The sequence below is a fragment of the Jaculus jaculus genome, chromosome 14, assembly GCF_020740685.1.
Source record: "Jaculus jaculus isolate mJacJac1 chromosome 14, mJacJac1.mat.Y.cur, whole genome shotgun sequence".
NCBI lineage: Eukaryota > Metazoa > Chordata > Mammalia > Rodentia > Dipodidae > Jaculus > Jaculus jaculus.
The window spans coordinates 32,225,739-32,239,507 of NC_059115.1; the positions used below are offsets into that span (position 1 = coordinate 32,225,739).

At 39.6% G+C, this 13,769-nt stretch overlaps 1 protein-coding gene across 1 annotated transcript in view; it reads right to left on the reverse strand.

The window, feature by feature from the left end:
* The window catches only part of Fancd2 (FA complementation group D2), a 174,658-nt gene that overhangs the window by 154,632 nt on the left and 6,257 nt on the right, over positions 1-13,769 (reverse strand). Inside the window, exons 3-5 of the mRNA XM_045133802.1 lie at positions 13,220-13,360; positions 2,159-2,226; positions 1,732-1,835 (exon numbers count right to left, since the gene is read on the reverse strand). Coding sequence (XP_044989737.1) covers positions 1,732-1,835; positions 2,159-2,226; positions 13,220-13,360 — 313 coding nt within the window. The remainder of the gene's footprint in view (positions 1-1,731; positions 1,836-2,158; positions 2,227-13,219; positions 13,361-13,769) is intronic.

A 13,769-nucleotide genomic window follows, 5' to 3' on the forward strand; every position in this document is an offset into this window, starting at 1 on the left:
AAATGCATATATTAGGCTCATTAAACTGTTCTCTAAATACTTTTTTAAATGTTTATATCTGGGACTAGAGAGATGAATCAGTGGTTAAGGTGCTTGCCTGCAAAGGCTAAGGACTTGAGTTCAATTCCCCAGTACCCATGTAATACAAGACACACAAGGTGGCACATGCATCTGGAGTTCATCTGCAGTGGCTAGAGACCCTGGCACACCAATTCTCTTTCTATGTGCCTTTTCTTTCTCACAAATAAACACATAAATATTTTTTATGTTTATACCCATTTATTACTACTCTCACTTTTGTCTCTTTTCAGATGACAGTTGACCACTGGGGTGTCTCAAAAGTCACCATAGTGCTGAGAAAAAGTGAGAGTAGAATGTTTAGCACTGGACATCTCTATTACACACTTCAAGGCTCAGGGTCTATTGTGGAAAAGGTGGTGTAAAGAATGTAAGAGCCAAAGAGTAGGAATGCTTACACAAAATGGCAGTGCCTGGTATTACTTACATAAGACCTTCATAACAGAAGAAAAATATGATGACATCAAAATGAAAGAGAGACTAATTAGAAAGGGGAGGGGATATGATGGAGGATGAATTTGAGAGGGGGGAATGGGAGTGGAGGAAGAGAATTATCATGGTTTTATTGTCTGTACTTATAGAAGTGGTCAATAAAACGTTTTAAAGGGGCTAGACAGATAGACAGCTTAGTGGTTAACGTGTTTGCTTATGAAGCCTACAGACCCAGGTTTGATTCTATAGTACTCAGGTAAACCAGATGCACAATGTGGCATTTGTATCTGGACTTCGTTTACAGTGGCTAGAGGCCCTAGCGCTCCCATGCTTGCTTGCGCTTGCTCTGCCACTCTCTCAAATAAATAAATATAATAAAAAAAAGTTAAAAGAAATATTATATTCAAAACATAATCCTGTTAAGACAAGAATATGGATGTGAGGCTGGAGAGATGGCTTAGCAGTTAAGGCACATACCTGCAAAACCAAAGGACCCAGGTTCAATTCTCCATGTCCCACATAAGCCAGATGCACATGGTGGCATATACGTCTGGAGTTCATATGTAGTGGCTGGAGACCCTGGCATGCCCATTCTCTCTCTCTCACTCGCTTTATCTCTCTCTGTCTCTAATAAACAAATCTTTTAAAAAATGCTTTCAGCCAGATGCATAAGGGTGAGGCAAGTGCAAAGTCGCACACAACCACTAAGTGGCACAAGCATCTGGAGTTCAACTTCAGTGGCTAAGGCCCAGGTTTGCCAATTCTCTCTCTCTCTCTCTAAAATAAATAAATAAATACTTTCTAAGTAAAAAAAAAAAAGTTTTTAAAAAAAGAATATGTATTGTATATATGTAAGCACAATGATTGAGATGGGGAGGTAATATGATGGAGAATGGAATTTCAAAGGGGAAAGTGTTGGGGGGGAGGGAATTACTGTGGGATTTTTTTTTATAATCATGGAAAATGTTAATAAAAATTAAAAAAAAGAAGAATATGGAATGTGAGCGAACATTTAGTAAGGGAGACATAACGATTTGAAATTCTATCAACATAGATAAGACACATTAAGTCTTTGACTTACAACTTTAATATTAGGTTTACACACTGAGAAAAGGAAGTTTTAACTCAAAAGTAAAACTGCAAAGGAATTTGCATTCTCCACCTCCAAGTTACTCTAAGAGACTGAATTCAGGGAGATGGCATGCCTTCTCCTCTCCATACCTGGCTTCCTCATCCTGCAGGCGTTCACAAGACAAAAGGCAATTCCGAAAGCTATCACAGTCCTCAATGTAAGACTCCAAGCCAGTAACAAATTCTTCTATTACCTTAGTTAGAAGGCGTTAAAAATAAACAAGAGGAGAAAGACTTGTAGTTTAATGTTTGCTGACAGTCCACTCAACTGTATGCCAACATCTTTATAAATTTCTAATTTCATAGCACTTCTGACCAAATCAAATACCACAGAGGAGTTGGAAAGATGTGAGCACTTAAACACACTTACTTGCAAAACTTGCCAGCCATACACATAAGCCACATGCAAAAAATGGCACAAGCATTTGGTGTTTATTTATAATGGCAAGAGGCCTTCACAAACACACACACACACACAAACTTTTTTTAATAAAAAAAAAAAAAGGAAAATACATACTTTGGGGTAAGAAGGATGTATCCTCAGGGTCTGAATGAGCTTCTTTTGGAAAACTATTTGATCCACACCTATAAGAAAAGATCAATAGCTAGTCACTACAAACTGTAAGACCTACCAGTTTTCTTTTTCTTTTGGTTTTTTGATATAGGGTCTCACTCTAGCCCAGGCTGACCTGGAATTCACTGTATTCCCAAGGTGGCCTCAAACTCATGGTGATCATCCTACCTCTGCCTCCCAAGTGCTGGGATTAAAGGCGTGTGTCACCACACCCGGCCGTGGTTTTCTTAAAGACAGGCTTCTTGCCTAATTAGATACCAGTAAAAGCATTTGCAAGCCAAAACTTCTAAACCTATAGTAATTAGATTGGGACTGAAGAGATGGGTTAATGATGAAGGTGCTTGCTTGCAAAGCCTAAGGAACCAGGTTGATTCCCCATACCCATATAAGCCAGATGCACATGGTAGTGCATTCGTCTGGAGTTCGTTTGCAGGGCTAGAGATGCTGGCACACCCATTCTTTCTCTCTATCTGCCCCTTTCTCTCTCTCAAATAAAAAAATAAAATAAAATAAAAAAGACATACAGAAAAGCCAACACTTGTTGTAAAACAGACCTGCTATAACCTTATTTTACAGCATCTGTCTTAGAAACAGGGCTGAATGTGGCTTTCTACATTTTCTTCTGAAATTATTCTGACACAGATCTAATTACTTCCTGTGTATTAATTTTATTTTGTTTGTTTTCCGAGGTAGGGTTTCACTCTGGCCCAGGCTAACCTAATTCACTATGTAGTCTCATGGTGGCCTTCAACTTATGGCAATCCTCCCATCTCTGCCGCCCAAGTGCTGGAATTAAAGGCATACACCACCATGCTTGCCATTTTCTTTTCAATATTTATTTATTTGAGAGAGAGAAAGCCAGAGAGGAAAGAGAGAGTGCATCACAACTCCTGGCCTAAAATGCTCTTTGAGTTCTGTGAAAAGGATTCAAGACTAAATCTTGGGGATCATCCACAAGGCACCCCTCCTGTTTCAGTTTTGCCTTTTGTCCTTCTCTTAAATTACTTGCCAGGCGTGGTGGCACATGGCTTTAATCCCAGCTCCTGGGAGGCAGAGGTAGGAGAATCACTGTGAGTTCAAGGCCATCCTCAGACTACATAGTGAATTCCAGGTAAGCCTAGACTAGAGAGTGAGACTCTACCTCAAAAAACAAACAAAAAAAAACAAATAAAAAAATCAATACTACTTTATAATAAGATCTTTATTTATTTGAGAGGTAGACAGAGACAAAGAGGAAGACAGAGTGAGTGAGTATGGGAGCATCAGGGCCTTTTGCACTGTAAGCAAACTCCAGACACATGCCACTTTATGCATCTGGCTTACATGGGTACAAGGGAATCACACTGGCTGTCAGGCTTTAAAGGAAGTGCCTTTAGCCACTGGGCAATTTCTCCAGTCCTACAATAAGATCTTTGTAAACAAATCTGGGCATAGCGGTTTACAGCAAAGGTGGGATGATCACTATGAAGGCCAGCCTCACACTACATAATGAATTCCAGGCCAGCCTGGGCTACAGTGAGACCCTACCTTGAAAAAAAAAACAACAGTCTAAGTCATTGAATTTCCTAAAAAAAAAAAAAAAAAAAAAAGAAGTAAATGAAGATTAGAGCAGGGCATGGTAACACACACCTTTAATCCCAGCACTCAGGAGACAGAGGTAGGAGGATCACTATGAGACTACATAGTGAAATAATTCCAGGTCAGCCTAGGCTAGAGAGACCCTACTTTGAAATAAACAAAAACCAAAATGAATATTTTTTATTTATTTATTTATTTTTTAAATGGACATTTTTTTTTAATTTTATATTTATTTAATTGAGAGCGACAGACACACAGAGAGAAAGACAGATAGAGGGAGAGAAAGAATGGGCGTGCCAGGGCTTCCAGCCTCTGCAAACGAATTCCAGACGCGTGCGCCCCCTTGTGCATCTGGCTAACGTGGGACCTGGGGAACCGAGCCTCGAACCAGGGTCCTTAGGCTTCACAGGCAAGAGCTTAACCGCTAAGCCATCTCTCCAGCCCAAAATGAATATTTTTTAAAGCATATTTAGGAACTTCTGGGTAAGATGGCAGCATAGTGGCCATACCAAGGAAGCCTAGGCAGGGAGAAAAAGCAGAAAAATAGCAAAATACACTCTTCTACCGAAAAGTAAAGATGTATAAGTTATTATCAACCATAGCAGAGAAGTGGAGAGACTCAGATCTTTTAGAAAGGAGGAAACCAGTTAGAATCCTGCTGAGGTGCCAATGGCCCTGGCACACATGCCTGCCCAGCCAGAAGGCCCAGCCGGCCAGGGCAGAAACCAGGTGAAGGGATTTTCCACTCACATCAGCCTCCTCACAAAGTCAAGAAACCTGAAGGAAAAGACAGCAGGGACCAGCTGAGCAGCTCCAGAACAATTCCAGTCATCCTACACAGTCTCCCCCAACCAATAGTGCTGCAGTGAACCACCCCATCAGAGAACACTTTCAGCCCCTGGCCACAGGGCATCCAGCACAGCCATCAGAACACCAGATCTACAGTGCAACAGAGAAGGACCAAGGTGGGCACTCAGCACTGGTGAGATTGGAAGCCATCCGCAGCCTATCTTTTAGCCTATTTTTGATTTACTCCTTTCTGAATATACAGTTCAGGCTGTCCCCTAGCTGTAGCAACCAGCTGTTTCTTTACTAAGTTTACTTTAAAATTTTTCATCCTGCCTTTCACCCTCCCCTACTGCCTGTGCCCAGTCCAGCGAACAAAGCAGCGGTCCCAGGACCCGGCCACATCAACTTGTACCGATAGCGGGAACCAAGCAGGAGGACAGGTAACTGGGATTGCACCAGAGAAGGGTCTCACCTGGTCACAAGCTCACTTGGAACCCTCAATAGATCAGAAATCTTAACCTCCTTGTTGTCAGGATTAAGGGTGAGGGTAGGGCACCACACAACCTAAGGGACAGTTAGAGGATCTGGTTCTTATAATACCTACTTTTGGAAACGTACTCTGAGCTGTTTTTCACTGAGTGTACATTCTTTAGTTAAATTTTAGAATCTGCCTGTAATTTGTTCCACTCAGCCTACCTGAAGACTCTCATAGCAGGCAAACCCAACACCTAGGGTCACTTTTGTAGATACTCTGAGAGTCTTGAGAGGCACAACTAACGCCTTAAGCTCCTACCCTGAAGTTATATAACATCAGATTGTCTGATACATCTAATACTACCCAGGTAACTAGAAAATACAATCATTAAATAATCCAGGATGCAAAAATATATATAACACAAGAAACACCAAAAATCAAGACAATATGAATCCACCAAAAAGTAGTAATGCATTAGAAATGACCTCCACTGAGAATGAGTTAGACGAAATGCCTGAGAAAGATTTCGAAAGAATGATTATAAGCATGTTCAAAGAAATCAAAGGAATCAAATATGAAATCAAAGGAATCAAAGAAAACACAGAACACCAATTTAATGAAATAAAGAGGTCAATACTAGACATAAATAAGGAAATAGAAATAACAAAGAAAAAACAGAATTACTAGCAATGAAGAACACAGTTAATGAAATAAAAAAACTCTGTAGAAAATCTCACCAGTAGAATAGATGAAGGAGAGGACAGAATATCTAAGCTAGAAGACCAGGTGGCAGATCTAATACAGTCCAACAAAGAGAAAGACAACTAATAGAAAAGTATGAGTGGGAATTTCAAGATATTCGGGACACTATCAAAAGAACAAACATAAGAATTCAGGACATAGTAGGAGAAGAATTTCACTCCAAAGGCATAGTAGGCGTCTTCAATAAAATCATAGAAGAAAACCACCCCCAAATTGGGAAAGAGGTGCCAATGCAGATAGAACACTAGCCAGACAAAACCTGGAAAGAACCTCTCCTCGCCATATTATAAATCAAACTACCAAACACACAAACCAAAGAAAAAATACGAAAAGTAGTCAGAGAGAAAAATCAAGTTACCTACAAAAGCAAGCCTATCAGGATTACAGCAGATTACTCAACACAAACTTTAAAAACCAGAAGGGCATGGAGTGATGTATTCCAAATCCTGAAAGATAACAACTGTCAACCAACGTTACTTTATCCTGTAAAGCTATCCACTCAAATAGACAGAGAAATAAGGACATTCCACGACAAAAGCAGGCTAAAGGACTATTTAACGATAAAACCAGCTCTACAGAAAATACTTGAAAGAATCCTCCATAATGAAGAAAAAGAAAAGCACATATATAAGGAACCAGGACAAAGCAAACAATACTCAAATACTAGTTAACACAAGAGAGCAAAGGTAAAACCGGAAGAACTACAAAAAATGGCAAAAATAAATACACACCTGTCAATATTATCTCTTAATATCAACGGCCAGGGCTGGAGAGATGGCTTAGTGGTTGAGCACTTGCCTGTGAAGCCTAAGGACCCCGGTTCAAGGCTCAACTCCCCAGGACCCACGTTAGCCAGATGCACAAGGGGGCGCACGCGTCTGGAGTTCGTTTGCAGTGGCTGGAGGCCCTGGCGCGCCCATTCTCCTCTCTCTCTCTGCCTCTTTCTCTCTCTGTCACTCTCAAATAAATAAATAAATAAATTTTAAAAAAAAATATCAACGGCCAAAACTGGCCCCAACCAAAAGGCATAAGTTCACAGACTGGGTTAAAAAGCAGGATCCTTCAATTTGTTGCCTCCAAGTAACCCACCTTTCTACAAAAGATGAATACTATCTTAGGGTAAAAGGTTGGAAAATGGTGTTTCAAGCAAATGGGCCTAGAAAACAAGCAGGGGTTGCTATTGTAATATCTGACAAGGTAGACTTCAGTCCAACATTAGTTAAGAAACATAAGGAAGGTCACTTTATATTGATTAAAGGCACCCTCCAACAGGAGGACGTTACAATCCTAAACATATATGCACCTATCATGGGGGCACCGAAATACATCAAACAAACACTATTAGAACTAAGGTCACAGACGACACCAAACACAGTGGTAGTGGGTGACTTCAACACCCCACTCTAATCAATTGACAGGTCAACCCGGGAAAAAATAAACAGAGAGGCATCTGGACTAAATGAGGTCATAGAAGGAATAGATCTAACAGATATATACAGGACATTTCATCCAAAGGCTGCAGAATATACACTCTTTTCAGCAGCACATGGAACATTCTCTAAAATAGACCATATATTAGGACACAAAGCAAATCTTAACAAATACAGGAAAATTGAAGTAATTGCTTGCATTCTATCTGACCACAATGGAATCAACCAACAAATCAATAGCAAGAAAGACCATAGAGCATACACAAAATCATGGAAATTAAACAACACATTACTAAATGATGAATGGGTCAATGAAGAAATCAAGACAGAAATCAAAAAATTTACAGAGTCAAATGATAAGAACCCAACATACCCAAATCTCTGGGACACAATGAAGGCAGCCCTAAGAGGTAAATTTATAGCTTTAATTGCCTACATTAAGAAATTTGAAAGGTCGCAAGTAAACAACCTAATGCTTCACCTTAAAGCCTTGGAAAAAGAAGAACAAGGCAAACCCAAAATCAGCAGACAGGAAGAAATAATAAAGATCAGGGCAGAAATTAATGAAATAGAAACTAGAAAAACAATCCAAAGAATCAATGAAACAAAGAGTTGGTTCTTTGAAAGGATAAACAAGATTGATAAACCCTTAGCAAATCTGACCAAAAGAAAGAGAGAAGAGACACAAATTAATAAAATTAAAGATGAAAAAGGTAACATCACAACAGATACCAGAGAAATTAAAAAAAATCATAGGGACATATTATAAAAGCATATATTCTACAAAGTATGAAATTCTGAAAGATATGAATGACTTCCTTGATTTATATGACTACCTAAATTAAATCAAGATGAGATTAATCACTTAAGTAGACCTTTAACAAGCATGGAGAACCAAAAAGTTATCAAAAATCTCCTAACTAGCCGGGCGTGGTGGTGCACACCTTTAATCCCAGCACTCGGGAGGCAGAGGTAGGATGATCGCTGTGAGTTTGAGGCCACCCTGAAACTCCATAGTGAATTCCAGGTAAGATTGGGCTAGAGTGAGACCCTACCTTGGAAAAAAAAAAAAAAAAACCTCTCAACTAAAACACACCCAGGCCCAGATGGATTCACTGCTGTATTTTACCAGACCTTCAAGGGAGAGCTAACACCATTGCTTCTTAAGCTTTTCCATAAAATAGAAAAAGAAGGAATTCTACCAAACTCCTTCTATGAAGCCAGCATCACTCTGATACCAAAACCAGGCAGATAGAACAAAAAAAGAAAATTACAGACCAATCTCCCGCATGAATATTGATGGAAAAATTCTCAACAAAATATTGGCAAACAGAATACATGAATATATAAGAAAGATCATTCACCCTGAGCAAGTAGGCTTTATCCCAGAGATGCAGGGATGGTTCAACATACGCAAATTGATAAATGTAATACATTATATAAATGGACTGAAGGACAAAAATCATATGATCATCTCATTAGATGCAGAGAAAACGTTTGACAAAATCCAACATCCATTCATGTTATAAGTCCTACAGAGACTGGGAATAAAAGGAACATATCTGAATATAATAAAGGCTATTTATGACAAGCCTACAGCCAACATATTACTAAACGGAGAAAAACTGGAAGCTTTTCCACTAAAATCAGGAACAAGACAAGGGTGTCCACTGTCCCCACTTTTATTTAATATAGTATTGGAAGTCTTAGCCATAGCAATAAGGCAAGACACACACATAAAAGGGATACAAATTGGAAAGGAAGAAATCAAATTATCATTATTTGCAGATGACATGATTCTACATATAAAGGACTCTACCAGCAAACTGTTAGAGCTGATAAACACCTACAGCCATGTAGCAGGATACAAAGTAAATACACAGAAAACAGAAGCCTTCCTATATGCTAACAACAAACACACAGAGGCTGAGATCAGAAAATCATTCCCATTCACAATTGCATCAAAGAAAATAAAGTACCATGGAATAAACCTAACCAAGGAAGTAAAGTATCTCATCAGTGAAAACTATAAAACACTCAAGGAAGAAATTGCAGAAGACACTAGGAAATGGAAAAACATCCTTTGTTCCTGGATTGGAAGAATCAATATTTTGAAAATGGCAATCTTACCAAAAGCAATCTACACATTTAATGCAATCACCATCAAAATTCCAAAGACATTCTTCACGGAAATAGAAAAAACAATCCAAAAATTCATTTTGAATTACAAAAAACCTCTAATATCTAAAATAATACTGAGCAACAAAAATAAGGCGGGAGGTATCACCATACCTGATTTTAACCTATATTACAGAGCCATAGTAACAAAAACAGCATGGTACTGGCACAAAATCAGATATGTAGATCAATGGAATAGAATAGAGGACCCAGATATAAGACCAGGTAGCCATAGCCACCTGATATTCGATAAAGGTGCCAAAAATATTCATTGTAGAAAAGATAGCCTTTTCAGCAAATGGTGCTGGGAAAATTGGATATGTATCTGTAGAAGGATGAAAATAGATTCTTCTCTCTCTCCATGTGTTATGCCCAATTCTTGGCACCCCCAGAGACCACCCAGGAGAACCAAACACGTATGCAAAGGCAAGGAGCTTTATTTTGGGCTTAAGCTCCGACTCTTGACTTCACCAATGCACTGGATCCCTACAAGAGCCCTGAGCAGCAAGGGGACAGGTTTTTTATAGGGATTTGAACAAAGAAGTAGGGGAACGGTTACATGATTGGTAGATTTAAGTAGTAACTGAACTTGTATTTTTCTGATAGGCTTAGGATGCTGGGGGCCAGAGCTGGTGGGCAGGGGCCAGGGGAATTTCAAGCAGATTAGGTAACCTTTATTGTGAGTGGCTATGTGTGTTTGAGGAACTTAAGCAACTTGTTTATGACTATAGAAATGTATGGCAAAGGAATTTGTGATCTTTTTTTCAGTAACTGTTAAATTATTATTTAAACCTTGCTGGGAAACAGAAACTTAGGCCTACTGGTGACTCTGAAGCCTGTCATGGCATTCCTCCGGTTCCTGAGTCCTTCACATGCACAAGAATTAAATCCAAATGAACTAAAGACCTTAACATCAAACCTGAAACTCTGAAATTGCTAGAGGAAAAAGTAGGGGAAATACTTCAACATATTGGTCTGGGCAAAGACTTTCTGAATGTAACCCCTCAAGCAATAAAACCACAGATTAACCATTGGGACCTCATGAAACTACAAAGATTTTGTACTGCAAAGGACACTGTGAATAGAGCAAAGAGGCAACCTACAGAATGGGAAAAAAATCTTCACCAGCTATATATCTGATAGAGGATTAATATCTAGGATATAAAAAGAACTCAAAAAAATAATAAGAAATCAAACAAGCCAATTAAAAAATGGGCTATGAAACTAAATAGAGAGTTCTCAAAAGAAGAAATGTAGATGGCATATAAACATCTAAAAAATTTTCTACATCCCTAGTCATCAGGGAAATACAGATTAAAACTACATTGAGATTCCATCTCACTCCTGTCAGATTGGCTACCATCATGAAAACAAATGATCATAAACGCTGGTGGGGATGTGGAAAAAGAGGAACCCTTCTACACTGTTGGTGGGAATGCAATCTGGTCCAGCCATTGTGGAAATCAGTGTGGAGGTTTCTAAGACAGCTAAAAATTGATCTACCATATGACCCAGCTATAGCACTCCTAGGCATATATCCTATGGATTCATCCTATTTCCTTAGAACTACATGCTCAACCATGTTTATTGCTGCTCAATTCATAATAGCTGGGAAATGCAGCCTAGATGTCCCTCACCTGATGAGTAGATAATGAAGATGTGCCACATTTATACAATGGAGTCCTACTCAGTGTTAAAGAAAAATGAAGTTATGAAATTTGCAGAAAAAATGGATGGATGGATCTGGAAAGGATTATACTAAGTGAGGTAACCCAGGCCCAGAAAGCCAAGCGCCACATGTTCTCTCTCATATGTGGATCCTAGCTATAGATGATTGGGCTTCTGTGTGAGAAGGCAAAAACTCAGTAGCAGAGGCCAGTAAGTTAAAAAGAAGATATAAAGGGAAGAGAAAGGAAAGAAAGAGGATACTTAATAGGTTGGTATTATATATATGTCAGTCGATGAATAGATTAACGGGGGTGAAAAGGCCTAAAGTGACGTCAGGGGAAGAGATTGAGTAAAGGAAAGGTGGAGGGAGGGCTAATCAAAATCTAAGAGGAAATTTGCAGAAAAATGAATGGATTTGGAAAGGATTATTCTAAGTAAGGTAACCCAGGCCCAGAAAGCCAAGTGCCACATGTTCTCTCTCATACGTGGATCCTAGCTACAGATGATTGGGCTTCTACGTGAGAAGGAAAAGACTTAGTAGCAGGGGCCGGTAAGTTAAAAAGTAAATATAAAGGGAAGAGAAAGGAAGGGAGGAGGGTACTTAATAGGTTGGTATTGTATATATGTAAGTACAATGATTGCGATGGGGAGGTAATATATGATGGCGAATGGAATTTCAAAGGGGAAAGGGGGGGGGAATTACCATGGGATTTTTTTTATAATCATGGAAAATGTTAACAAAAAGAAAAAATAAAGAATGTTAATAAAAAAAATGTTAATAAAAAGAAAAAATAAAGAATGAAAAAAGGCCCTTGGTGTCCATCTGCTTCCCAGGACCACACAGGCCACATGGGCCCCAATATGTGGCATCGTCCGGCACAAGCAGGATGGTGGATGGCTGGTACACCTTCACAGAGGGCTTAGCTGGAGGTCAGCGGAAGACAGTGGGTGCCTCCCCTTGAAAATAAGTGCAAGACATCTTGGTTTGCTAACCGCTGTTGCAGTGGAGAGAATATTCTGTTTAAAACAGATAGCAGGCTGGGCATGGTGGCACACGCCTTTATTTCTAGAACTCGGTGAGTGAAACGTATAGCAGACCAGCCTCAGCACAAAGGCAAAAGATAAGAAAATGGGACTGGAGAGATGGCTTAGCGGTTAAGCGCTTGCCTGTGAAGCCTGAGGAACCCGTTTGAGGCTCGATTCCCCAGGACCCACGTTAGCCAGATGCACAAGGGGGCGCACGTGTCTGGAGTTCGTTTGCAGTGGCGGGAGTACTGAGTAACATCTCGATCACACCTTCCAAGGCTCAGGGTCTAATGCGGAAGAGGTGGCGGAAAGAATGTAAGAGCCAAAGGAAGGGTAGGACTCCTTACAACATGCTCCTCCAGACACAAAATGGCCTGGATATCCATGACCTCACAGTGCCTGACACTACCTACACAAGACCATCATAAAAAGAGGAAAAGCTCATGACATCAAAATAAAAGAGACTGACCGAGATGGGGAGGGGATATGATGGAGAATGGAATTTCAAAGGGGAAAGTGAGGGGGAGAGGGTGGGCATTACCATGGGATATTTTATAATCATGGAAAATGTTAATAAAAATTGAGAAAAAATTTTAAAAAAAACCAAAGCGGGGGAGCATATTTAGGCTAATATATTATCTAGTTGATTTTTATGAAGATGGCTCAGAAGTTAAAGGCACTTGTTACAAAGCCTACCAGCCTGTACTGAATTCACCAGTCACCCACATAAAGCTGGATGGGCATTCTTTTGTAGCAGAAAGAGACTGTGACCTACCCATACACAGACATACAAATAAAAACAATTTTTGGGGGGAGGGAGCACTGGGCGTGGTGGCACATGCCTTTATGAGAGAGGAAGCAAGAGAAAGAGAGAGAAAATTGGTGGTCCAGGGCTTCCAGCCACTGCAATTGAACACCTGACATGTGTACCCCTTTGTGTGCATACATGACCTTGCACATGTGTAACTTTGTGTGTCTGGCTTACATGGAATCTGGAGAGTTGACCATGGGTTCTTAGACTTCCCAGGCAAGTGCCTTATATCCGCTAAGCCATCCTCCCAGCCCTAAAGAAAAATTTTTAAATAAATAAAGTATTACCCAATTGATTTTGATTCTCTCCAGTTTTAAGGATAAGTCCTGATGTCTTAACAAGCCTTTTAAAGACACTGTCGTTTTCTTCAATTTCATTAGGAATATGAGAATTCTTTGCCTTTTTGGAAATTGGTTGCTTCTTGCTTCCTGAAAATAAACACAATGTTCAAGAATATGACCAAAGAATAATTCAAAGGTTAAAAAGCAAACTCCTAATCCCAGCACTTTAAAAATAAAGGGAGGGGAGGGTATTGCCACAGAATGCTTTTAATAATCATGGAAAATGTTAATAAGAATTGAGAAAATAAATAAATAAATAAATAAAATAAAGAGAGGAAGGGAGAGAAAGGAGAAATCCCTTCTGAAGTTCTTTTTTTTTTTTTTTTTCCCAATGAAGGGTCTCATTCTAGCCCAGGCTGTATTGTCAGGGTGGCCTCAACCTCACAGCAATCCTCCTACCTCTCCCTCCCACGTGCTGGGATTAAAGGTGTGTGCCACCACAGCCATTTAGCTCTTCTTTTTTTTTTAAGTTTTTTTTTTAAATATTTTATTTACT